Here is a 27,513-nt window from a genome sequence, read left to right on the forward strand (position 1 = left end):
AGTGGGGGGCAGTCCCGTGTTCTTCGTGAAGAAAAAGGACACGCCCCAAAAGAGGCTTGTAGTTGATTTCAGGGTCATAAACTCGAGGACAAAGCCCACGGCATTCCCCATGCCCAAGATCGACGACCTACTAGCGACGGTGAGGAAGGAGAGAATCTTCACCAAGCTGGATCTGCGAGGCGCATACAATCTCATACGCATGCGGGAGGGCAATGAGTGGAAGACGGCCATGTTTACGCCCTTAGGCACTTATGAATACAAGGTTATGCCTTTCGGACTCCAAAATGGCTCTCACACGTTCCAAGCATTTATGAACCACGTGTTAGCGGGACTCCTCTACAAGAAGTGCGTCTGCTTCCTCGACGACATCCTGATCTTCTCGGAATCGCAGGAGGCTCACGAAGGGGACGTCAAGGAGGTCCTGCAGAGACTAGGGGAGCACAAGCTTTACGCCAAGCTGGAAAAGTGCCAGTTCGACGTGAAGGAAGTGGATTTCCTGGGCTACAAGCTGTCAGACAAGGGACTCGCCATGGACAGCGCCAAGGTCCGCTCGGTGCTGGACTGGAAGAGCCCGCGCAATAGGAAGGAAGTCCAGAAGTTCGTCGGTTTCGCCAACTTCTACCGCAAGTTCATCAAGGGCTTTGCGAAGGAGACGGCAGCTATCACGGACACCCTCAGCTCCAAGAAAAAGAAGTTCATCTGGACGGACCAGGTGGAGCAGTCTTTTCAGAGACTCAAGCGTCTCTTCGCGTCCGAGGAACAGCTGCTTCACGTCAACCCCGGCAGACCGCTGAGGATCGAGACTGACGCATCAGACAGAGCAGTGGGGGCGGTCCTGTTGCAGCAAGATCCGCAAGGGAACTGGAGGCCCTGTGCATTTTACTCCAGGAAGCTCAGCAAGTCGGAGCAGAACTACACAATCTGGGACAGGGAGTTGCTGGCCATTCATGCAGCCTTCAAAGCGTGGCGGCACTTCCTCATTGGGGCCAGACACACCGTGCAAGTCCGCACAGACCATAAGAACCTGGAGTACTGGCGCACGGCGAGGTTCCTGAACCAAAGACACATCCGTTGGGCGGAGTTCTTTGCGGATTTCGACTTCAGGATAGAATACATCCCGGGAGACAACAACGTCATGGCAGATGCACTTTCCAGGAAACCGCAGTATCTGGAGGAAGCGGCGCCGGCGGCAGCTAAACACATTTTCACACCGGCAGTGTGGACGTGCTCTGCAGCCACCGTTGACCTGGACGCAGTACGTCGCGCGTTACAGACGGATCCATTCGCGCAATCCAAGATGGAAGAGGTGCGACGGGGCACAGCGAAGGACGCCGAGTTCCAGATCCGTGACGGACTGCTCATCCGCAAAGGGGCTCTCTACGTGCCAGGAGACGACCTCCGTGCGAAAGTCCTGCAGCAGTTACACGACGCACCCAGCACTGGGCACTTCGGCAAGGACAAGACAGCGGAATTAGTAGCCAGAGACTTTTGGTGGCCCAAGATGAGGGGTGAAGTTGAGGATTACGTCGCTCGGTGTGACACTTGCCAAAGGGCCAAACCAGTACACAGAGCGCCGGCGGGACTGCTGGAACCGCTTCCGACGCCGTTTGAACCGTGGGAGAGAGTGGCCCTGGACTTTGTCACAGATCTACCCAGCTCGAGAGGCAAAACAGCGGTGCTCGTAGTAGTAGACCTGTTCACCAAGATGGCGCATTTCATTCCTTGCGCGAAGGTGGCCACGGCGGAACAAACCGCCAAGCTGTTCATAGACCACGTGTTCAGAGTTCACGGCTTGCCAAGATCCATCCTATCCGACCGGGGGCGCCAGTTCATCTCGAGTTTCTGGCAGAAGCTGCTGGGCAGATCAACTTAGCGTCGGCACGACACCCGCAGACCAACGGACAAGCGGAGAGGGTCAACGCCATCATGCAGCAGTACTTGCGATGCTACGCGAATCAACAACCCTCGACATGGGTGGACTACCTACCGCTGGCCGAGTTTGCCTACAACAACACGAAGCACGCGTCTACAGGGGTGACGCCGTTCTTCACCAACAATGGGCGGCATCCCAGAACCTTCCCGGGTTTGGAGACGAAGGGGGAGGGGGAGCCACAGGGGGCAGAGCACTTGGCAGCAGAACTGCAGGAGGTCCACGAGCAACTCCGAAGGAACTTAGAACTAGCAAAACAAGCCTACAAAGTGCAGGCAGACAGGCACAGGAGAGTCGGGGAAGACATCCAGGTGGGGGACTGGGTATGGTTAGCAGCCCAGGCAGTGCCAGCCAAAACGTTAGCTAAGAAGAAGCTTCGACACAAGCAGCTAGGGCCTTACCAAGTCGAGGCACAAATCAACCCAGTAGCTTTCCGGTTGACCCTTCCGGAGGGTTCCAGAATGCACCCGGTCTTTCATAGGTCGGTGCTTACACCCTACAAGGCACCACACAGGTTTCAGGCGCCACGGACCGCACCAGACCCACGCAGAAAATCACCCACAGGGGGGGAGCCACAAAGGGCGACACCAATCAACGAGGTCACGGAGATTTTGGACTCGAGATGGGGGGAAGAGGGAGTTGAATATCTCCTCGCCGAGGAAGGTACCCCGGCAAGCGCCAACAGGTGGGTACCGGACTATTCCCTGGAGGAGCGCTATCTCAAAGACGAGTTTCATGCACTCTTCCCACACAGACCCATGCCGGCAGATTATTTCGACGATTGGCTTTTCACACCCACACTTTCAGCCAGCACGTTCCAGGGGTTCTCATCAGCTGAGGAGACGCCACCGGAATGGAGCACCCCAAGGGGATCTTGTTCGGGGGTCGACACCGACCGCTCCTATTGGTGGGACGATCAACCAGAGGTGGGGTGGAGACGGGAACTGCAAGAGGGGCCCGGACACGCAGCACCACCCGAGGTACCGGAGGGTGAGTTGGACATGGACGTGTGGGGTGAGGATCAGGGGTTTGAGCACGAATGCAAAGAGATGGAAGCGGAGGAGATAGACGTCGACGAGCACAGTACGGACTGGTTGGATCCAGCGGGCGGGCTGCACGACAGGGGCATCGAACAGTATCCAGCTCTCGCCCCCCAAGCACTGGAGCGCCCGGAACCCACGCCCGGAGAGGGGGAGGGGGGAAGGGGGGGCTTCGAGGGGGGGATGGATGTCAGGGGCTCAGGGACTGAGCCACAGGAGAAGGAGGAGATGGAGAGCGAAGGGGAACAATCTGAGGGGAGCTCAGGAGGGTATGACAGTGACCAGAGAGATTCCATGAGTCTCTCCAGCGAATCAGAAGATTCTCAGAAGGAGGCCCCCAGGGTCAGGGCAAGGGGGGCCAGTGGGGAGTCTCCAAGCGGCAGCTGGAAATCAGGGCTAGCTTCCCCACCAGAGCGCAGCGGGGGGGAAGAATCCCACAGATTAGAACAAAAGCCTCCTCCTGCAGGAGGAGAGAGTGAGGCAGGACTGACCACGCCTCCGTCCGAGAGGGGAGGGGCGGAGGAGAGAGCAGGGCCGGCCAGCCTCCCTGAAGGAGGAAGCAGTGAAGGGAGCAGTGTAGCCGTTAGGAGGAAAGTGGGCGGCTGGGCGCGCGCGCCAAGTTCAAATGTAGAGGCGCGCGGGACAGCAGAAAATCCGGATTGGGAGCCAGGTCCCAAAGCCCGCCGGAGACAGGGGGAGGAGTCAGAAGAATCCGCCTCCGAAGAGTCCAGGAGGGTTGGTACCCCAGAGGACAGGAGGACCCGGAGGAGAAAGGAGCAGAGGGAGGAGAGAAAGAGGTGGAGCAAAGCTCGGGTCTTGAACTGGTGTAAAGGAGGGGCGGATTCAGACGGGACTTCGCCGGTCTAAGGACTCAGACGTAGCGCTGCGCGCCACGGATGTCAAACCAACAATGAACCACAATAAAGACTTTTGTTTATAAAGAGCAACTGGCGTTGGTCCTTTGTGAGCTGGGACCTGAGGCACCGCTGACAGCATGCATACAGTATTTATGGTATGATAAAGTGAAAGGACATAAGGGTTTTCAGAATCATATAATAAGAAAATCAAATTTTAAAGTATGGGGAGCTTCAGTCCTGGCACAATTAGTATGCGGGTAGGTTGCAAAATCTGTCCTAGTGACTTTCAAGATGGCCACCAACCTGTGAGGCAGGGCAAGGCAGCTGCTCTCACCATTTTATAGTTTTGAGAGCATGTTAGTATAAGTAACCAGAGTTAGGACTTCCAGTTCACCACAGGTCGACTTCGTACGTGCGTCCCGCATTCTCCGTGAGATGCACACTCACCAGTGGGGTGAAACGGGGGCTGTAGGGCTTCACGCCCCCCCCCCAGGGTTCAGGAGGGTTGCTTGAACCTGTAAGGATCAGCTGCGGCATCGAAGCGGGTTCCTAAACCCAGACCGGGAGGAAGGAGACCTCGGACGCTAACAACAGCGATCCTTCCCCCAGGTGAGAAAGCCCGATTCCGGAATGACCAGGCGGGGGAATCTCCACTGAATAATGACGAGCTCAAATACCTGGTTATTGAGACCTTGGAGCATTTAAGGTTAATCTGAAACCAAAGTTAATCTGAAGAATCAAGGTCTTAAACTAAAGAAATAACACTCCACAAAGCTAACCGGAGAACTATTATTTTACGGAACAGTTGAGCTAATTTAAGACAAGCTGAAGAGGAGGTCAATCCCGAAATAGTTTGGGGGCTATACCAAAACGAAAACAGGGTAGGAACAATCTAACATTCTATTTGTGGTCAGCATGTGCATAGACTCAAAGATTTTTATGGCAAGAATCAAGAGAGAGTGGAGAACAGTATATGCCCCAGAACTTAGAATATTACCAAGCCTTCTCTCTATATTCCCGTAAAATGATGTATTGGTGGTACTTAACCCCAGTAAAATTAGCAAAAATGTATAGAACAAGTACTGTACCAATATATGCTGGAAATGTAAAGAAAAAGAGGTTACCTTTTATCATATGCAGTGGAATTGTAATCAAGAAATTCTGGGAAATGATATATAATGAAATGAAAAAAATGTTTAAAATAACCTTTCCTAAAAAAAACAGAAGCTTTTCTGCTATGAATTATAGGTACCGAGATCCCAAAAGATCAGAGGAAACTGTTTGTGTATGCTCCAATGGCCACTTGGTTTTTGCTAGCCCAGGGACGGAAGGAAGAGACAACCCCAACCAAAGAAGAATTGCAGATCAAGTTGATGGATTATGCTGGAATGGCAAAATTAACTGGGAAGCTCAGGAACCAAGAAGACAAGAAATTTTAAAAAGAATGGGAAATGTTTATAATGTATATACAAAATCATTGCAAACAGGTTAAAACATTAGCAGGATTCTAAATACACTTATAATGTAATAGAAAGTACAGATAACTTAGGAAGATGAAAAATTGGAAAAGTATTGCTATGCAGTTGAAAGTAGAATTAAGATGGATGGATGGAATGGGGGAAGTCAGGAGATTCAAAGTAATCTCGATATGTGGAATTTGTATGATCTTTTGATGTAAGTTTATTCTTTTTCTTTCTTTTTTTCTTATTCTATTTCTCTATTTTGGAAATATATATATATATATAATAAGTTCCTACACATGGGACGCGGGTGGCGCTGTGGGTAAAACCTCAGCGCCTAGGGCTTGCCGATCGCATGGTCAGCGGTTCGAATTCCTGCAGCGGGGTGCGCTCCCGCTGCTCGGTCCCAGCGCCTGCCAACCTAGCAGTTCGAAAGCACTCCCGGGTGCAAGTAGATAAATAGGGACCGCTTACTAGCGGGAAGGTAAACGGCGTTCTGTGTGCGGCTCTGGCTTGCCAGAGCAGCGATGTCACGCTGGCCACGTGACCCGGAAGTGTCTGCGGACAGCGCTGGCTCCCGGCCTCTTGAGTGAGATGGGCGCACAACCCTAGAGTCTGTCAAGACTGGCCCGTACGGGCAGGGGTACCTTTACCTTTTTACCTTAAGTTCCTACACTGTTGGCAGGGGAACTCAAGAGTGGCTTGTGAGAGCTGGAGCAACCAGCTGAAAACTCTTTCCACTTTGAGCTTCTCGGCAGGATGGAGACCCGAGCTCCACCCAAGGGGAGTGGAAGTGGTCCTAGCTAAGTGTGGCAGTACAGGGGACTCTGTGGTATTACCCCCTTCGTGTGTTGATTAGACTTAAGCCTGTTGGTTATAGGAGGCTGGTTACCTCACCATTTTGTCTGCACTTTCCTAGCTGCAAAAAAGGACACCTCTTTTCTTTGTTGTTGCTCTGGGGCAACCACTTCTGTTCTGCTGACTTCAATCCCTGACAAAGTGGCATGTGCGTTTGCCCAAAGCGGGGAAGGTGCTGGGGAGGGGAGGAGGAGGAGGTGCTTGGGGTGAGGAGGAAGAGCATGAAAAGCCAAAAGCCAAAGCATTCACCCACGGAGAACGTCAGGGCATTGAATCACCAGAGCTGGGAAAGGCTGCCCGGAAGACATGGTGCACCAGGACGCACGACTCGTTCCTGCCTCCGCAGACCCCGCAGGCATCCGCCTGAGACTCTGAGCCCAGCAGCCCATCGCAGCCGGCTCTCTGGAAGGGAGACCAAGAGGGGGGAGCATCAGGCACCAGATTGGGGGTGGGGGATTTGATAAATCTGTGCATCTCCAGCAGAAGTCTAGCACAGAGTGGCTGGGGAAACTCAGCCAGATGGGCGGGGTATAAATAATAAATAAATAAAAATTATTATTATTATTATTATTATTATTATTATTATTATTATTACTATTCAGGAAGCAATCAGAGCATAAAATGACCCTGGACGCTGGATACCCCAAAGGGATCCCCCCCAGCTAGCATCCCTGTGCACCCCTTAGGTGCCCACCTGACTGTCCTGTTACTGGTACCACATAAGACCCATTTTCAACATTAGGGTGGCAGCACCTACACTTTGGAACTCCCTGACTATTGATATCAGGCAGGTGCCTTCCCTGGACGCTTTTGGGATCCTGCTGAGAAACATTCCTGTTTAGACAAGTCTACCTGAATGTTTGGAAAGTTGAAGTGAGTTTTAATCTGCTTTCAGTCTATTCTTGTTTTAGCTTTTGGGGTTCGCCTCAGGCCCTGACCCAAATCTGACGGGACTTACCAAACAACGGCCGCTGATGCAGAGGTCCCGAGAGTCTGGGCTGCAGCGGGTCCCATCCAGGACCCTCCCAAAGGTGTAGTAGAAATTGTGCCCTACAGCCAGGCAGTTCAGGTCGCAGAGGTTGGGGGCTGGCAAAAAGGGAAGAGGAGAAAGGGGGTCAGCCGGGACACAGAGATCCAGCTCCAAGGGTCTTCTGGCGGTTCCCTCACTGTGAGAAGTGAAGTTGCAGAGAACCAAGCAGAGGGCCTTCTTGGTGGTGGCGCCCGCCCTGTGGAACGCCCTCCCATCTGATGTCAAGGAGATACCATATTTTTCGCTCTATAGGATGCACTTTTCCCCCTCCAAAAATGAAGGGGGAAAGTGTGTGCATCCTATGGAGCGAATGCAGGCTTTCGCTGAAGCCTGGAGAGCGAGAGGGGTCGGTGCGCACCGACCCCTCTTGCTCTCCAGGCTTCAGGAAGCTATCCACAAGCCTCAGGAGCCCGGCGGGAACTCCCTCTGGGCTCCGCAGGCTTGCGGGTAGCTGCCTGCAGCCCAAAGCCCAGGGAGCGCGGTGCTGCGCACCCCTGGCTCCAGGCAGCTCTCCGCAGGCCTGCGGAGCCCAGAGGGAGTTCCCGTCGGGCTCTTCAGGCTTGCGGACAGCTGCCTACAGCCCAAAGCTGTTCTAGCTTCGGGATGGCTGCGGAAAGCCTCCGCAGGGTGGCGGGGTGAAGGCACCCCGCTGCCCTGCGGAGGCCTGAAAGGCTGTCCCCGAAGCTGCGCTCCAAAGGCTTCAGGGATCTTTGAGGTTGGCGGTGGGGGAAGGCAGAGCTTCTCCCCACCGCCAGCCCCACAAGCTTGGGGGCAGCGGCAAGGCTGCACGCAGCCTTTGCGCTGTTCCCTGACCTGCTCTTGAACGCACCTTGTTTTTGAGAGGGAGAACAAGAATCCCCCCCCCCCCGTTCTCCCCCTCCTATGGTGCATCCTATAGAGCGAAAAATACGGTAACCTATTACATGACTTTCCAAAGACATCTGAAGGCAGACCTGTATCGGAAAGTTTTTTATGTGTTGTGTTTTACTGTGGTTTTATAATTTGTTGGGAGCCACCCAGTAATAGTAATAGTAATAGTAATAGTAATAGTAATAGTAATAGTAATAGTAATAGTAATAGTTGTTGTTGTTGTTAATGAGTACTATCAGGGGAAAACACCCACTTGCCCCCAATTCACACTCACCAGAGCAATAAAATGAACCGGAATGCAGCTAATTTGCACTTCTATGAATTTTTCAATGCCATTTCTCGACAACCCTCCCCAAACCCAAAATGCATATTTTGTAGGAAGGGAAATGTGAATTAAAATGAATATATTCATGAAAATACCATGTAGAAATACATTGTATAATAGGGGGGATTGCTTAATTGGGTATATATATATCTTACGAGAAATTTGCACTAAAATCCTGCCAAATTTTTGTGAGGATAGATAGATGTGTGAGTGTTGTGAGATTATGAAATGGAAATGGGAAGATTTGTTCCCCTACTCCCCTACTCCCCTACTCGACAGCACAAGAGGGGGAAACCCCAAAACCTCCCCTTGGGCTTTGGACTGAGATCTCCCCAGGCTGAGCTCACCTCCATGGAAGGGGACCCATTGGTAAGGTATCTGGCTGCCCAGGACAGGCTTGCCGTCGTAGAGGGAGCACTGGACAGCCCGGAAGGGGACGGATCCAGGAAGGCACTCCTGCAAGAGAGGAGGAAAGCCACAGTGTGAAAGGACAATGAGATGCAAGGAAACGGAGATCCAGCCTGAACTCTCTGGCCACTGCCAGAATTGGGGCCCTGACGTCACCCATGGGGGGCGGGGCTTGCACAAGAGGGCTGGAAAGATCTGGCTTTCAATAATAACTTTCACTTCACCACCCACCATAGATCCACCTCTGCCTTTCAGCCAAATGCTGGTGACAACTGCTAGGTGATGCTGGATTTCCTTCCCAGCCCATTGGTGGTTGCTAGGCAATGCCAGCCCTTGACCCCCACTCCCCAAAGCATCCCTTGACAGTGGTCCAAAGCAGGGACCCTCAAAGCTCTCTGCATTTTTAGGACCCCCGCTCCTTATTTTTGCAGTTGTAGATTGCTTTCAGCTCTTTTTTTACCATTTTGCATTCATTATTTTCATTATGTATTCTATGTTTTGTATACAGTGGTACCTTGGTTCTCGAACTTAATCCGTTCTGGGAGTCCGCTCGACTCCTGAAACTGTTTAAAACCAAGGCGCAGCTTCTGGTTGGCTGCAGGAGCTTCCTGCACTCAAATGGAAGCCCGTCGGATGTTTGGCTTTCAAAAAACATTTGCAGACTTTACTTCCGGGTTTGCAGCGTTCGGGAACCTATTTGTTTGACAACTAAACTGTTTGAGAACCAAAGTACCACTGTATTTTAATGTTATGTTGTGAACCACCCTGAGATTTACAGGTTTAGGGTGGCATGAAAATAAATAATAAATAGTATTGTAAATAAATTGTAACCAGCCCTGGGACTTTAGGGTGAAGGGCAGGTAATTAATAATCATTCATCGTCAGTAATAACAATGAAGAATAGGGAGCAGGAGTGCAAGGCAAGCTGCAGATTATATTTATTGCTGTGTTGGGAGTCCACCTCCTTCCCTCCACAAAGCTCAAGCGTAATTCTCCCCACCTCTGCATATCATCCTATATCAATCCAAGGGATACAGAGGCAGGAGACTCTTCCAGATGGCTGATTTGAACCCTGGCTCGACACTTTAACCTGGACCTGATACAAATGCAACCTCGAACACAAACCCCGCAATAAGTGTGTGCAGCACTTTATTCTTTGACAAGGCAAGTACTCACATCCAGCTCACACACCCGGTACTGCCTGAGAGGCCCCTTGCACATCTCCTCCTCAGGGAACCTGTACGTGAAGAGGAAACACCTCCTTGAGAGACTCATCCTATGCAGAAGGAAGCCCCTTTGGGTGCAGCAGGGCTTACTCCCAGGTAAGCAGCAAGAGGATTGCTGGGCATGCATTCTCAAGGTGCTGGGGCTATATACTGGTGAAATGTTATATTGGCTAAGGCAGTTTCCTGATGAATTCAGCCTTTTGGCTCAAAAGGTGGCACAGAGGTATTTCCTTATACAGTCATACTTCATGTTACATTTGCTTCATGTTACGTTCTTTCAGGTTATGTCCCGCGGCGACCCAGAAATACCGGAAAGGATTACTTTTGGGTTTCACTGCTCGCGCATGCACAGAAGCACTAAATCGCGCTGCACACCTGCACAGATACGGCGCTTCAGGTTGCGCTCTTTTCATGTTGCGAATGGGCCTCCAGAAAGGATCCCGTTCACAACCAGAGGTACCACTGTACATGCTACCGAAAGGCATCTATGAGCCAAGCAAAGGAAAAAAAAACACCCTCCAATTTTCCAGGGACAGTCCCAGAATTACAGAAGCCATACTGATTTGATCCCGAAATATCCCAATTTTCTTTTCTCCTCCCTGTCTCGGAGAACAATTAAAAGTGGTGTGTGAAAGTTCAAAAACTGAGTCCTGTTTATCCTGAAAATAAAATCCCTGCACCAAATGAAGGAAACGATGACGCTGGCATACAAAGCCCTTCCTACAATTTTGAAGGAAAAGATCACCAATCCACTTTCAAGTCTTTCATTGCGATGCTTCCGCAGCTGGCCAATTCTTAGGAAATGTGGGGAGTGTTTATTCCTTTATTGTCAATGGAGCCTGGCACTGCCTACTCAGAAGTAAGTCCCACTGTAGTCAATGGAGCTTACTCCCAGGTAACTGGATCAAGACAGTTCAGCCTTACTCTGAGCTCTGAGTTAATAATTAACTATTGTTGTTTTCTGCTAGGTAACACATGAGTGTTTAACCTTAGATCACATGAGAGATATTGAATTGCCAGTTTGCCATCTTGGAAGGGTGATGCCTGTTTCTCCGGCTCTGTGAGGATGTAAATGAAGCTCTCTAGGAAAACAGCTCCAGGAGAATTGGATGCTGTCAAGATAGGCAGACCTCTGCCTCTAGGTCTGTTGGGATCATTTCATATTTTGTAAAATGCTGAGTTTGTTTCAGTCCACAGGTTCGTTTTGAAGAAAGTTCTGCAAGTAAGTGTCAATTAAACATATAGGCCTTGTTTTCCTTCCAAAAAGGAGTCTATTTTTATGTGTCCAGTTGCTTCAAATGGAGCAATATTAATATCGGCAATATTTCCAATGTGGGAGAGCCTCCAGGTTGGCTGCCAGGGGAGACCGAAAGCAACTGCTGTGATTTGAACCCAGGTCTCCCCCACCTGAAGCCCAGCAGACCAACCACAACCCCTATGCTAGCACCCCCCAGGCAGTCACATCCCATGGCCCCCTCCCCGACAAACAGGGCAGCCCAGCTCACCTGATGCATCGTCGTGTCCGAAAGGAGGCTCCATCCCCGCAGGTACTTGAGCAGGCACTCCAGCTGCCCCAGTGCGTCCATGCCCCGTAGCCCAGCTGGCGTCTCTGGCGGGGCCGGGGACCCATGTGGTCTGTCCCCTACTTAAAGGAAGGTGTCAAAGTCACCAGGCTCTGGCAGGTGCGGGGGCAAGAGGGAAGATTTGGGTATTACCTTCCCAATTCCCCTAGTCATGAGACACAACATTTTTGGGAAGCAGCTACGCCTCCTAGGGCCACCATGGAGAAGGTTCTGTCTTGAAGGTCGTCCTTGGAAGTTTTTAAGTAGAGGTTAAGATGCTGTAAGTCCTCAAGCATCCATGGCCATCCAATCTCTGCTTAAAAACCTCCAAGGAAGGAGAGTCCACCACCTTCCATTCCACATCTGAACAGCTCTTACTGCCAAAAATTTCTTCCTGACATTTTGGTGGAATCTCTTTTTTTGTAACTTAAAGCCATGGGTTCAGGTCCTACCCTCTGAAGCAGAAGAAACCAAGCTTGCTCCATTCTCCATGTGGCAACCCTTGGAGGCAAAACATCCCCAATTCTCTCAACCGTTCCTCATCAGGTTTGGTTTCCAGACCCCTGATCATCTTGGCCTCCCTCCTCTGCTCATCTTCCAGCTTGTCAAGGTCCTTCTTAAATTGTGGCGCCCAGAATTGGACACAGGATTCCAGGTGTGGTCTGACCAAGGCAGAATAGAGCGGCACTATGACTTAGAATCATAGAATCATAGTGTTGGAAGAGACCACAAGGGCCATCGAGTCCAACCCCCTGCCAAGCAGGAAACACCATCAGAGCACTCCTGACATATGGTTGTCAAGCCTCTGCTTAAAGACCTCCAAAGAAGGAGACTCCACCACACTCCTTGGCAGCAAATTCCACTGTCGAACAGCTCTTACTGTCAGGAAGTTCTTCCTAATGTTGAGGTGGAATCTTCTTTCCATTGCTCCATGTCCGCTTCTCTGGAGCAGCAGAAAACAACCTTTCTCCCTCCTCTATATGACATCCTTTTATATATTTGAACATGGCTATCATATCACCCCTTAACCTCCTCTTCTCCAGGCTAAACATGCCCAGCTCCCTTAGCCGTTCCTCATAAGGCATCGTTTCCAGGCCTTTGACCATTTTGGTTGCCCTCCTCTGGACACGTTCCAGTTTGTCAGTGTCCTTCTTGAACTGTAGTGCCCAGAACTGGACACAGTACTCCAGGTGAGGTCTGACCAGAGCAGAAGACAGTGGCACTATTACTTCCCTGGATCTGGACACTAGACTTCTGCTAATGCATCATTAGTTCTTTTTTCGCTGCTGCATCACATCCTGTGCAACAACAAGGTCCTTTTGTATTGTTTTTATTTAGGATTTTCTTTAGTTACAATAGTACAAACATCATCTCTATTTTCAGATAATAAAGATCATAACCAAGGTCTTTTAGATGTATGGCTTAGTCATTTGGGAATATCCTGAGCAATAAGCCAGAGAAATTGGGGTGGAGGTTAATTGGGGTGGGGCCCCCACCTGCCTCCATGCATCACCCCCTCCTTTTTTTGTGAAGTCTTCCTCACTGCCCAGTGAAAGGGGGGGGGGCTCTTTCAGCCTTCACAAAACACTCCAGCCATTGTCTTGGTAATTGTCTGTTTCTCATCCTTTCCACTCCTCTGAAGGAAAGTCTGGAGCCTCCTTCCAAAGTCTGCTTTATCTCTTCCCAGACATTTGGAAAGGGCTTTCAGCGCACCATGAAGAAACCTTCCCCACAGCGTGAAGGAGCCAAGCTCTGCCTGAGCATGCAATGCACACACAACACACAGAGGCAAGCTGCTTCCCAAAGGCTCAGGCTGCAGGCCGGAGAGGAGATAAGATCAGCCTTTGCTAAATAGCCCAGATGCAGGAGGGGTTTTTTGGTGGGGGGAGATCCTCCTCTCCATCCTCCTTCCAGCAGTGGAGCCTGGGAAGGCCCCACTCTGTTTACAAAAGGAAGGTCAAGGGAATTAAATGTTTATCGTGGCGCTAAGCAAGGGGCAGGACCACAAGGTGGAGGCGTCCCCAGTTGTGGCAGGGTGACCGCAGTGACCACAAGGGAGGAATGACTGGGGATGGAGAAGGGGGTGCATGGGGACAAAAGGAGAGGGTGGGTGTGTGGGAGCAGCTGGCCAAGAGCATTGGGGCTGCATCGGAGCAGGTGGGCAGCTAGCTCATATCTTGCACAAAAATCTGCTTTTTTAATTTTTAAAAAACCACCTCTTGGAAATCCCCCAAAGCTCACAGGGATCCTGAGCCTGCCTGCCTTGCTTCAGAAAACAAAGAAGCCCTTTGCACAGACAGATGCAGGCCCCCCTTCTCCAGCAGAGCATCCACATGCTATGCAGAAGGCTCCAGGCAGGACTGGGAGAGACGCACCCCCCCCCCCCGAGAGTTGCTGCTGGTCAGTGCAGACAATACTGAACTAGGTGAGCCAAAGTTCTGGCTTGTGATTGAAGGGGCCATTAGAATATTGTTCTCTATATGATCCCCTTTGTGTGAATCTGTGCTTCAGGGACCCATTAGCAGATATGTGTGGTCCATCATGATAACGCTGCTTCGTAAGAAACGAGCAACCGAGATAGACTGCCTCTGGCGCTGGAGGTTCCATAAGGGCCTAAGCAGAGTCAAGCCAAAGGGGTGCGTTTGGCCCACTCCTGAGAAGAGAGCCCAGAAAACCAGAGGGAGATCTTTGCTCTCCTAATGGGTTTCATGAAATTGATGGTTAAACATCCAGGGAGAGGGTGGAATAAACAGGTTGGTGGCCAGCAGACTGGAAGCTGGGGGGGGGGGGTGAGCATTACTTCCATCACCAAAGCAAGCAAAGGCAGGCCTGGGATGGGATGCTTCAGCTGAGATTCCTGCATTGCAGGGAGTTGGACTAGATTAAGGTTACCAGATTTTTTTCAGTGAATCCAGGGACACTTTTCAACTTCAGCTGATTTTGTATGGGGACTGATTTGTAAATCCGGGGACTGTCCCCGGGAAACGGTGACGTCTGGTAACCTTAGACGACTCTCAGGGGTTCCTTCCAACTCTACGATTCTAGGATTCTAAGATTGTTTCTTGGATGGAAACTTTCCTTGCAGCCATTGCCCCACCCTCTCTTGCTCCTAGCTCCACCCATCAATGGCCTCTGGCCACCAGAAGGAGATGTGGCCCCCGGTCCCCTTTGCGTGCTCTCCTCCGTTGGCGTCAAAGATCCCAAGGGAAATCGTAATCTGGCATCATCCTGCTCCCGCCAAGGGTCCTGGGAAAGGGGCCGGGATGATCGCCTTGCCTCTGGATATTTTCAGCCTAATTGCATTAAAACTACAGTATTTACAAATTGGACGGTCTCTGCACCCAGGTCTCAAGGCTTCCTGTTGACGTCAGAGGCAGCACTCTCCCCTCCCCTCCCAGAACCCCCCAGAACCCCAACTCTGTTCACTAGGCCTCACTTCCCCACAGCGACCAGTCCCAGCCGCCTCCCAATCTGCTGCCCCAAGCAGGATCCTGAACCTGGGGAAGCAAGGGGGGAGCAGCAGCAGGACCCCTCAAGGAAGCGCAAGGCTGACCATGCAAATGTCACCTCCTCTGCCCAGACGCTGTCTTTTGGAACCGGGAGACTGAACTTCCACCTGCAAATCTTGCTCTCTGCCAAGCTTGGCTGGAGGCCAACCAGTTTAGCCATTGCTTGGGCTGGATGCTGTCAGAATCAGACCCACACAGGCCCATCTGGTCCAGCCTCCTCCCCTCACAGTGGCCTAATACCCCTGAGAACCTAGGAATCCAGAGAGACTGCCTCTGGACCTGGAGGTTCTGTGTGGATGTAAGAAGAGCCTGTCTTCTGGATCAGGCCAAAGGGGACCCATCTAGTGAACCCCCTGCTCTCACAGTTGCCTGTGGAAAACCTCCAAGGGAGATCCCAGCACAGGAGCAGCTCTCCTGTCCTGCGGTTTCCAGCTGCCTCCAAATATGGAGGAAGAGCAGAGCCTCCCTAGCTAGGAGCCCTTGACAACCCTCTCCTCCTCCTCCTCCTCCTCCTCCTCCATGAATTTGCCCAGTCCGCTTAAAGCCATTGCTGCCTCCTGGGGGAGGGAGTTCCTCATGTGAATTTTGTGCTGCGTCCGGAAGTTCTACCAAGCCAGATTTGGACTCTCATCTTCCCTCCCTCCCCACCACCTTAAAGCTTTGCTTCACACCCCACCTGCTGAAGAGTTATGGAGAGCAACAAATCAGCCTTAACAGAACAACCTGGATCTGCCAGCATGTGGGGGTCGGGGGGGCCCTCTGGAGCTCCCAGTCACCTGCTCTCCAACTTACCTGAACGGTGCACAGGAAGGTCAGCCAGATGAGGAAGACGGTGGTCAGGGGAGAGGTGCTCCTGCAAGAAAGAGAAGGAAATACTCTAACGAGGGCCTATTGCCAGCTTCATTAATGGCTGATCCTGAAATGTTGGATCCCCTCCAAACTGGTGCCAATGTTTTGTGCTAGTTTTGTGCCGTGAACCCCTCATTTTGTGCCACCGCCCCAGCTGAGTAATTGACACTCAAAGCAGAGAGGGGGGTAGGAATACCCCCAAACCCAACATTGTCTGATTGAAGCTTCTATGGTCCAGAAATCAGGGGAAGGAGAGAGACAGACAGACAGACGGATGGACAGCTACCGCTTGTGGCAGGGAGTTCCACAATTTAACGAAAAAGTCTTCCTTTTCTCTGTCCCAAATCTTCCAACCCTCAGCTCTGTTGGATATCCATGATTTCTAGCAGGAGGAGAGAGAGAGGAAAACTTTCCTCCTGCCACTCTCCCCGTTCCAGGCATCCTTTTATAACCTCCTACCCGGTCACATCTGCCTCATTTCTTCTTGAAACTCAAAGTCTCAAACACTTCAGCCTTTCTTCATTGGCTTAACTGCAGCCTCAATTTGCAGAGGGTCCCCCCATGGCCAGGGGACCTCTGAGCATGTGCAGAGGGCCTTTCCCCTTATGGTCCCCCCCCCAAATCAGTCCCCTGGGCAAGGAGAGGAGAACTCCAAGCTGCCTGTTCTGGACACCACCTGACGCTGCCAGATTTATTTATTCTGACATTTTGATCCTGTGGGTGGATGAGAGGGTGAGAGGCAGCAGCGATAAGGGGCTCACGTGCCCTGGAAAAAGAATAGGGGGGGAGAGAGGGAGGGGTCCCCTCGGAGGGTGTCAGTTGCATCCAGGGCCTACAGAAAATAATGCAGAAGAGAGGAAATGGGGTGGGGGGGGGCGAGAGAGAGAGAGAGAGAGAGAGAGAGAGAGAGAGAGAGAGAGAGAGAGAGAGTTTTCCTCCCTCTCTCTAAACACTACACCGCCTGGGCAGCCAACAAATGTGGAAGATTCGGGGCAGAGAAAAGGAAGGATTTCTTGGTTGAAGTGTGAAACTCCCTCCCGCAGGAGGCAGCAATGACCACCAGCCTGGACAGCTTTAAAAGAGGGAGGAAAGGGCTATGGATTTCTACTCGCCAGGATGGCTCTGCTCTGCCTCAACAGATGAAGGCAGCAATGCTTCTGAATCTCAGTTGCTGGAACCCCCAGGAGGGGAGATGGTTGCTCTTGCACTCAGCTCCTGCTTGTGGGTGTCCCAGAAGAGGTCTCTAGTTGGCCACTGTGAGACAGGATGCTGGGCTAGAGAGGGGTGGGGGGTGGCTTTGGCCTGATCCAGCAGCCAGGGCCTTTGTATGCCCTCATGGAACCTCCAGGCTCTGAGGCAGTCTATCTGGATTCCTAGTTTCTTAGGGGTATTTGGAGCCAGTGAGAGGAGGATGCTGGGCTGGGTGGGCCCCCTTGGGCCTGATCCAGCAGCCAGGCTCCCCTTATGTTCTTAATCAAAGTGGGGAAAAGAAAACCCAGACTCTCCGGAGACAAGGGAGAATCAAGGGCACGGGCGGGCAGAACGCCAGGGGTTCCCCTGCCCACCCTGCATGAGCCGTGAGTCACCCAGAGCTATATGTGGGAGTAGAATCATAGAATCGCAGAATCAGAGAGTTGGTAGGGAGCCCCAGCAACCATCTAGTCCAACCCCCTGCCATGCAGGAATCTCAGCTAAAGCATCCATGACAGGTGGCCATCCGACCTCTGCTTAAAATCTCCAAGGAAGGAGAGTCCCCAACCTCCCAAGGAGAACTGTTCCACTGTCAGACAGCTCTTAGTGACATGAAAGTTTTTCCTGATGTTGAGACGGAATCTCCTTTCTTGCAACTTGAAACCATTGATTCGAAAAATAATTATTGACATTGATTCAGGACTGGAAACCTCTTATGGACTTTTTGCATGAAAGAGAAAACGAACCTGCAATATTGTGACTTAAAGATTGTAAAAATACTGATTATAGGAGATAGGAAGCTTGGATGTTAAGGAGTGAATACTGCACAGTGGTACCTCAGGTTAAGAACTTAATTCGTTCTGGAGGTCCAATCTTAACCTGAAACTGTTCTTAACTTGAGGTACCACTTTAGCTAATGGGGCCTCCCGCTGCCGCTGCGCCGCCAGAGCACAATTTCTGTTCTCATCCTGAAGCAAAGTTCTTAACCCAAGGTACTATTTCTGGGTTAGCAGAGTCCGTAACCTGAAGCGTCTGTAACCTGAAGCGTCTGTAACCAGAGGTGCCACTATACTATGCTTAGGTGCAGGACAAAAAACTGGAAGTCTTTATCTTTCTTTATTTCCCCCTCTTCTTTCTCTCCTCTTTTTTAAAAAAAGTCTCTCTGGATTGGTTCTTTTTTAGATAAAGTATGTAACGTATTACATACTTAGAGTCCCATGGACTGCAAGAAGAACAAACCTCTCCATTCTGAAGGAAATCAGCCCTTAGTGCAGATCCTGAAGCTGAGGCTCCAAGACTTTGGCCACCTCATGAGAAGAGAAGACTCCCTGGAAAAGACCCTAATGTTGGGAAAGATGGAGGGCACAAGGAGAAGGGGACGACAGAGGAAAAGATGGTTGGACACTGTTCTCGAAGCTACCAGCATGAGTTTGACCAAACTGTGGGAGGCAGTGGAAGACAGGAGTGCCTGGCATGCTCTGGTCCAGGGGGTCACGAAGAGTTGGACACGACTAAACGACTAAACAACAACAAAAACACATAATGTATTATAAAAAGATATTTTGTGATGGGTATGATTTTTTGCATATTTTTAGACAAGTATCAACAAAAATACTATTAAAGAAAAAACAATTAAAAAGGAAGTGCTGGGACTGGGCCACCAGTTCCTGGAATGGCTCCCTGCAAGTTGAGCCACGCTATCATTCCCCTGGTATGAACAAAGCAGGAGGAGTGGATATCAAAACCGTGGTCCCCTTCCTGCTGTGTGAGGACAGAAGACCCCTGCCCTGCCTCACATCCCTTCCTATGCAGGGCAGAGTGAGCGCTTGCTGAGATGCTCCTCCTTCTTTCCAGGCCTTCAGGGCAGGAGCAATTCTTGGGTTGGGATAGATGACCCTTGGATCCCTTCCAACACTACATTTATTTGATTCTACAGGGCAGGGACAGGCGCTCCCTTTCTGAGCACCTGGAGATGCCAGACGGCACTTAAGGCTGCCTGACGCTTGCATGCCTCAAAAACGCCGGAGGCAGCAAACAGGGGCGGGGAAACATAAACAAGATTTAAGGGGCATCACATGAAGTTCTGGCGCAGCAGGAGCGAAGCCAGACTCGCTTCCCATTCTCCTGCCTAAGCCTGGGGGGAGCAGCAGCTCTGCTGGAGCCAGCAAAGCTCAGCTTTGGCCCTCTGAGCATTCACAGAGTGGCTTTTCCTCAGCCTATTCTCCAATGTCTGATAGGCCTACATGGCCCTAACAGCCACCCAGCCACCAGGCCTCCTTCTCTCTTAAATTTAGAAAGTGCAGCTCACAGGAACTCCCTGGGCATGGAATCATAGAAGCATAGATTTGGAAAAGACCCCAAGGGTCATCTAGTCCAACCCCTGCAATGCAGGAATCTCAGCTAAAGCCTCCATCACAGAAGGAGGGTCATTCAACCTCTGCTTTAAAAGCTCCAAGGATGAAGAGTCCACCACCTCCCAAGGAAGACTGTTCCACTCTTTAACAGCTCTTACTTTCAGAAAGTTCTTCCTGTTGTTTAGTCAGAATCTCCTTTCTTGTCACTTGAAGCCATGGGTTCGAGTCCTGCCCTCCAGAGCAGGAGGAAACAACCTTGTTCCTTCTTCCAGTGGCAGCCCTTGAGATATTTGAAGATGGCTCTCCTATCTCCTCTCAGTCTCCTCTTTCCGAGACTAAACCCAGCTCCTCCTTCAACCGTTCCTCATCACACTTGGTTTCCAGGCCCTTGATCACCTTAGGCACCCTCCTCTGCACGCCTTCCAGCTTGTCAATACCCTCAGGGTCCCATCCAACTCTATGATTCTGTTAAGGGCTGCAAATCCAGCACAGAAGTCCAGAATCCTAACGGGGGTGGGGGTGGGGGGGGTGAGGTGGAGGGTGTCCAGTTGTCTTTGTTTGCCTGTAAGCAGCTTAGGAACAGGGCAAAATGCAAGTAAATAACGTCAATGAGAAGTCAGAGAACACGGCAGCCTGCAGAACACTGAGCTGGCTGAAGCTCTGTATTGTCTACACTGGCCGGCAGCCAGCAGCGGCTCTCCAAGGTTTCAGGCTCAGGGGTCTCTCCTAACTGGAGAGGCCAGCGGGGATTAGACTAGGGACCCACAGGAGAGGTTGAAGTCAGGCACCCAAGGGCGATCCCTAAAACGTCGCCCCCCCAAAGTCTGGGGAGATACATGCGTTGGCGCTTGCGATGGCCTCGACGTGCCTTCTCCACCCCACAACTCCGGGAACGGCAGCCTGTCTGCGACCCCCCTCCCCACAGCACCTTAGCCGAGCCATTCCGGCCCGAGCCTCAGTTTCCCCCATCTCCAGCGCGCCCCGCCGATGAGCCCCACTCACCCGGCGCCGTCGGCAGCGGCGCGCCCCTGGCCCGCGGGCCTCCCCCTCCCGCCCGGGGCCGCGGCTCCTCTTCTCCCCGCCCGCACGGAAAGGGGGCGCCCGGGGGCGGCTGGAGCGAGCGGGTCCCCCGCGCCGAGACGCATCCTTCCTGCGCTGCTGCGTCGGCTGCTAGGGAGCGGGGCCCGGCGGGGCTTGGACGGCGTCCCGGGGAGGGAGGAGGAGGAGGAGAGAGGGAAGGAAGGAGGGGGACCCCCCCCCGCCACTTGCTGCTGCCTCTTCCCCAGAAAGGCGGCCGCCGCCCTCGGGTTCCTGAACATGTCAAATTCCCCCTCCAGCAACGGGGATATTTTTACGCAGGCAAGAAGGGGGCGAGGGGGGCGCGGAATTGAGGGCTCTGAAGCCTGTTAACGGGGCGGAACCCATTTCAAGAGCATGGCTAAAAATACCCCCCCCCCAGCTCAGCCCACGCGCGACACCCCTCTCATCTTGCCCCTTTTTATTGGAGGCGCAAACTTTTATTAGGGTCGCAAAGGGTGAATTTCTAGGGGGTGAGAGAGAGGATTAATATTAACCCCCTCGGTCTCCGGCCTCATTTTCCAGGCCGCCTGCCAAACCCAGGGCGGGGAGGGCCAGGCTATAAATAAATGCGCACTCTTGGGGGGGGGGGAGGTGTCCAAAAAGCAGAGGAGGGGGCAGGACTGTGGGAAGTCGGGGGTCCGTCCACGACACACACACAAAAACTGGGGTGTCCCCCCATGGCAGCGTGGCATAGTGGTTAGAGTGTCGAACTAGGAGCTGGGAGAGAGCAGAGTTCAAATCCCCATTCGGTCATGAAGCTCACTTGGTGTGTGACCTCGGGGCCAGTCCCTGCCTAGCCTACTTCGCAGGGTTGTTGTGGAGGTGAAATGAGGAGTCGGGGGAACCATGTGAGCTGCCTTGAGCTCCTGGGAGAAAAAGGGGAGATCTAATTGTAACAAAAATGAGTCAAATTCTTCTTCTTCTTCTTCTTCTTATTATTATTCTTATTATTATTATTATTATTGCTTTATGCATGGCATATCTAATCAATATTATAATAGCAATCAAAAGAACCATTAAAGTTAGAAGATAATGAGAATATAATGACTTGAGTAAACAATGGGTTTTGTATCATTCTGCCCCACCTCCGGGGCACTTAGATCCATTGGATGGGGCACTTTGTTACAAAGCATAAATTGTATTTGCAAAAATTTAATGGAAAAAACACATTTTTTATTGTGAGATATCATAATCAGCCTTACAATTTGTTCCTTAAAATCTAAATTACGTATCAAAACTAACAGTGTTTCACACATATCATAGACTTTATGGCAGGTTTTCTTAACAAAACATCAAAACTTATATTAATCTTTCCTCAAACACCTATGCATTAAAAAAAAATTTTTTTTGGAAAAACTTTAAAAAGTATAAGAACTCACATTAGGTAGTCAAAAAATAGTAATTTAAACAAAATGCTTATAAAAAATAAGATAATTACTTAGCGTTTAGCATCTATTGCACATTATATCCATTGAAGTCAATAGAAAAAGTATGAAGAGATGGTGTTCGAGATGTGCCCTTTGAGAAATTTGGTTTTGGCAACTGCAAAACAACATCCTTGAAATCAACGCATGCCTTATCTTCTACAATGGGGAAGACAACCATACAAAATCCTGTTACAGGTAGGTAGCCATGTTGGTCTGCCGTAGTCAAAACAAAATAAAAAAATTCCTTCCAGTAGCACCTTAAAAAGGTAAAGGGACCCCTGACCATTAGGTCCAGTCGTGCCCGACTCCGGGGTTGTGGCGCTCATCTCGCTTTACTGGCCGAGGGAGCTGGCATACAGCTTCCGGGTCATGTGGCCAGCAGGACTAAGCCCCTTCTGGCGAACCGGAGCAGCGCACAGAAACGCCGTTTACCTTCCCGCCGGAGCGGTACCTATTTCTCTACTTGCACTTTGACGTGCTTTCGAACTGCTAGGCTGGCAGGAGCTGGGACCGAGCAACAGGAGCTCACCCCGTCGTGGGGATTCGAACCGCCGACCTTCTGATCATCAAGTCCTAGGCTCTGTGGTTTAACCCACAGCGCCACCGATGCCACACCACAAAGTGTGCATGTACACGAAAGCTCATACCAATAACAAACTTAGCTGGTCTCTAAGATGCTACTGGAAGGAATTTTTTTTATTTTCTTTCGAATACAAGATCCTGATTTTTTCCCCTGAGATATGACACTTAATTATTGGTCATATTATATTTAGAAACAACAGTTTTTTCTTTTCAGATTTAATGAGTAGGAAAGCTCCAGCATTTATATTTTCAGGATTGGGAACATCAAAATTTACACTAGCAGGGCACTTTTATACATATCAATGTGCCCTGTGTCTTAGTGTATCAAAGTACCCCAACGGACATTTTCAAAAAACTAAAAATTATTAATAAAACCACTGAACTTATTTAAAAATCATGTGTAATCCTGATTACTGAGTGGAATAACTTACCTTTGGTATTTTTAAATCTTAACTAAACGACGTAAAAGAACGTTGGAGCACTTTTACATTTCACGTAACTTTTTAGTTGGCTGCGCTAAAAGCACACCTACTCTCGTCAAACGCCAACAGTTAACTGGCGGGCGGTGCGGTCGCAACTGTTGTACTCACACATGTATAGACACGTTTTAGTGGTGTAACGACACAAATAACATTTCTCGAAATTGAAATATTGTTGGTGTATCAATGTGCCCCGCCTCCGCCCTGTTTATTAACTAATTGCCAGCCCTTCTCCCTAAAGTCCCAGGATGGGTTGCAACCATCAGAGCACCATGTTTGTAAAAACGTTTATTAAAGTTTATTATTAATTATAGTTAGGTGCTACCTTTATTGTCTTCCAAGGCTCTCAAGCTGTATCTGGCTCTCCTCCCTCACAACAACCCTGTACGGTAGGCTAGGCTAAGAGATGAGGACTGACTGGCTAAGTGGGAATTCGAACCCTGCTCTCTCTCAGGTCCTAGTCCAGGCCAGGCCACTAACTCCTAGGCTACACCGGCGGCAACTGACAATCACAGAAAGAAGGCGGGCCCTAAAAATGCACCTCTCAGGTGCTCGCGAGGCGAACTTCGGGCGGAGGTTTGGGCGCAGATCCACTCCATACATTGAAAGCATATGACGTCTCTCCCCCCCCCCCGCTCCCAAAGAATCCTGGGACCCGTAGTTTGCTAAGGAGACTGGGAACTTTAGTTCTGCAAGGGGTGGGGGGAACTACAACTCCCGGGGTTCTTTGGGGGGAAGCCACGCGCACTGGAGGTTTTTCCCCAGGAAGGGGAACTCCGTTTGATTTCAAAGTTTCCCGAAGCTTCTTGGCCAAAGGCCCGCTGCGCGAGAGTTCGAGTTGGCTTCTGTTGTGCTGCTGCTGAATTTCCGTCTTTTCCTTTCCTCTCCGTCCATCGGAGGCTCTTTGTGGAGAGAAGGGAGACCAGTGGGAAATCTGGACACCTGCCTCCCCTTGGCAGTCAGAGCAGCTGGAGACAGAAATCCAACAGGTCAAGCCACCTCGGTGAGCTGCGGAGGGCGCACCGACCACCTGGATTTCTTGCTGCTCTTAAGGTGAAGGCAGCGGAAAGACCCAGAAGTGGACGAGGCATTTGGGAAGAAGGGGCCGATCCCGGAGGGCAGCGGACGCCATTAGTCTCCACTCCGCCCAGCCTTGAAGGTCCAGAGGACCACAAGGGCGTGCCGGATCGCTGTTCCCCATCGTCTGGTACTCACACAGGTAGACTGCCCCGGGCATGGAGGTTCTGCTGCCACAGCGGACCTCCGCGGGGCGAGCCCTGCCATTGGATCAGGGGCCAAGGGGGAACCCCCCAAGCAAGAGCCGGGCGCAAGGGCAGCTCCCCCCCCCCCCGCGGCTGCTCTCCAGAAGCATCTCTGCCCTGGGCGCTAGAAGCCCTCGGGAGCCTTCTCCCCTTCCGTGAGCCCGTCTAATCCTCTTGGAAAGGCACCCAAGTGCGGGAGGGCGGCAGCGTCTCCAAATTTGGTTCCCACCGAGAACCGAAAAGTGCGTCACTCTGCAGCCCATTGACTTTGTTTTGGAAAAGGCTCCCGCTGAGACAGCTTCCAATTTTTTATTTTATTTTTTGCCCCAGGCTCAGGACAGAGAAAGAGAGAGAGAGAGCGCGCACTTCTGTTTTCCAGAGAAGTCTTGGATGCTGTCCTTTGGCACATGCAGCAGTAGAGGGGGGAGAGATGGACAGCAGGCACCCCGCCGTTTGCAGATGGACACTCTCTGTCTGTCTCTCTTTTGGGGTGGGGCGCTCTGGGGAGCACAGAACAAAGAACATTTAAGGGCACGTAGGCGCCACGGCCACCTCTCGGCTGTCTGTCGCTGAGCAGGCAAGAAATGCAGCCTTAAAAGCCCTTGCAGGACATGGGGGGGGGGTTTAAAAAGTAAAAATAAAAGTCAATCAAGGACCAGGCAGACAGAGGTGGAATTGCAACCGCACCCCTGTCCTTTGGCTGTGCTTTGTGCCACCTGGGCACAGGCAGGCTCTGCCCTGTTCCTAAAATCATAGGATTGTTGAGTTGGAAGGGATCCCAAGGGTCATCTAGCCCAACCTGCCCCCCCTCCTGCGCAATGCAGGAGTCACAGCTAAAGAAGAATCAAATGGCAGAGTTGGGTTACTGGCTTTCCTCAGACAGTTTGGCAAATGGGTTTATGAGGTTCTTATTTTTATTATGCATTTTGAGTTTTTTATGTATTGTGATTTTATGATGTGAACCGCCCTGAGTTCTATGGGTATCTGGCAGTATACAATTTTTAACAATAATAATAATACAAAAAGAGGGACCCCCCTCAGAATTGGCATGCCGTCAGCTCCTGAAGATACACAAACACACCTGTGTAGAAGCCAGCAGTCACCTGAGCTGAACTTCTTCTGATTTTGTTGTTTTAACTGGGTGTTCTTTTTTTAAAAAAAAGTTCTTACTGTCAGAGAGTTCTTCTTGGTATTGAGTTGGAATCTCCTTCCTCATAGCTTGAAGCCATTGGATTGGGTCCTACCCTCTGGAGCAGGAGGGAACAAGCTTGCTGCCCCTTCCCTGTGACAGCCCTTAAGATATTTGAAGATGGCTCTCCTATCTTCTCTCAGTCTGCTCTTCTCAGTCTAGGCTAAACATACACAGGTCCATCAACCATTCCTCATCAGGCTTGCTTTCCAAACCCTTGATCGTCTTGGTTGCCCTCCTCTGCACACCTTTCAGCTTGTCTACATCCTTCCTAAATTGTGGTGCCCAGAATTGGAAATAGGATTCCAGGTGTGGTCTGACCAAGGCAGAATAGAGTGGGACTTGACTTCCCTTGATCTGGACACTAGACTTCTGTTGAATAGCACTAGCTTTTTTTGCTGCTGCATCACACTGTTCACTCATGTTGAGATTGTGGTCCACTAAGACCCCTCGATCCTTTTCACATGTACTGCTAGTAAGCCAGGTGTCCCACATCCTATATTTGTGCATCGGGTTCTTCCTGCCTAAGTGCAGGAGCCTTACATTTGTCCCTATTGAAACACATTTTGTTAGCTTTGGCCCAGTTCTCCAATCTGTTATGGTCATTTTGAATCCTGATTTTGTCTTCAGCAGCATTAGCTCCCCTTCCCAGTTTGGTGTCTGCAGATGACACCAAATGAGAGAGAAGGAAGAGGAGGAGAAGGAGTAAAAGGTGAAAGAAAATACTGGTTTTATAGTTGTTAATATCCATTTCAGCACCTAAATAGCATATAAATCCTTTTGTCTTAGCCTCTGTGTGCTTCCACGTGATGCTTTCCTGGGTTACTCAGGTGCTGCACATGTTTGCATAGTTCATTCAGCGCCTACACATGTCCCTCATCAAAATGCCATTCCATATAATTCCCACCATTTAAGGCAGACTCTCTGTTTCCATGGAAAATCCTGTAAGTTGAGAAAACAAAAACAAGACACACACACACACCCAGTGCAAAAAGCAACCCCAGATTATTATTATTTTGGCACTATCTGTGTGTGATAAGGGGGTGGCATTTTGATGAGGACAATATTGTCCACACTGTGGGGGGGGGGGGAGCTCTGCCTGCCTGAGCAGGGATGAATTGGCCCCGAAGGGCCGTGTGGAGGAGCCCCCGATGATCCCAAAGCAAGGTTTCCCCATTGCAGGTTTCCTTTCCTGATCAGCTTTGAGGAACATCATGTCCTGAGTCAGGACATGAGCTATGTATTGCCCACACAGGCTGGCAGAGGCTCCCTAAAGGGCTTTCCAGGCTCAAGGCTCTTCCTTCCTTTCCCAGTCCTGAGAGAATCATGGAATCGTAGTGTTGGAAGGGACCTGGACAAATAGGAGAGGAGACAAGAGATAGGAGAGCCCTCTTTCAATACACCCCGGAAATTATCTCTTTCAGCTTCTGCCTTCTGGAAGAAGGTCCAGGGTTATAAAGACTAGGACTAGCCGCCTGAGAAACAGTTTCTATCCAAATGCGATTTTGGTTTTAAACACAGTGTAAGGAGTCTCTATGGGAGTGTATTGTATTTTGAAATTTGGGGTATCAGAGTTTTTAGGGGGCTAACCAGGTTGGGATAGCTGGGATAGCTGGCTTGTTGGTTTTGAATGTCTTATGTAGATTTCCCCCCTCCAATTTCATTGTTCTGTATGGGACAATGACAATAAAGATTATCGTATCCTTTCGTAGCATGAGCACAGCCTGACTCACAGGGAGATGTGGCCTCCTCCTCTTCCTCTCCCCTTTGCCTCTCCCCTGCCTTTTCTCTAAGCTAAGGGGATGCTGCAACTTTTCCTCCTGGGGGCATCTCCCCATCCCCTTGATCATTTTAGGTGACCCATTTTTTAACCTTCCCCCATCTTCACATCTCCTTTTTGACAGGAGGTGACCAGAACGGCACACCATCTTCCAATGGACTATTAGTATAACGGCATCTTGTGACTGCCAGTTCTATTTCTAAGGACCTTCTCTTTCTCTCCCTCTTTTTTTCATGCTGACGGAA

At 50.7% G+C, this 27,513-nt stretch overlaps 1 protein-coding gene across 6 annotated transcripts in view; it reads right to left on the reverse strand.

The window, feature by feature from the left end:
- The window catches only part of ADAMTSL5 (ADAMTS like 5), a 28,202-nt gene extending 7,302 nt beyond the window's left edge, over positions 1-20,900 (reverse strand). The window contains exons 1-8 of one of the 6 annotated variants that reach the window (XM_077921875.1): positions 20,472-20,604; positions 18,355-18,634; positions 15,868-15,928; positions 11,510-11,646; positions 9,955-10,015; positions 8,718-8,826; positions 7,104-7,231; positions 6,424-6,547 (exon numbers count right to left, since the gene is read on the reverse strand). In XM_077921875.1, the coding sequence (XP_077778001.1) occupies positions 6,424-6,547; positions 7,104-7,231; positions 8,718-8,826; positions 9,955-10,015; positions 11,510-11,646; positions 15,868-15,928; positions 18,355-18,362 (628 nt within the window). In that variant the 5' untranslated portion in view covers positions 18,363-18,634; positions 20,472-20,604. Of the gene's footprint in view, positions 1-6,423; positions 6,548-7,103; positions 7,232-8,717; positions 8,827-9,954; positions 10,016-11,509; positions 11,680-15,867; positions 15,929-18,354; positions 18,635-20,471 lie in introns of all 6 variants that reach the window. The other 5 variants (XM_077921876.1, XM_077921874.1, XM_028713895.2 and 2 more) reach the window with 5 other exon arrangements.
- Between the last annotated feature and the right edge of the window lie 6,613 nt (positions 20,901-27,513).

Source organism: Podarcis muralis, chromosome 18, assembly GCF_964188315.1.
Source record: "Podarcis muralis chromosome 18, rPodMur119.hap1.1, whole genome shotgun sequence".
Lineage (NCBI taxonomy): Eukaryota > Metazoa > Chordata > Lepidosauria > Squamata > Lacertidae > Podarcis > Podarcis muralis.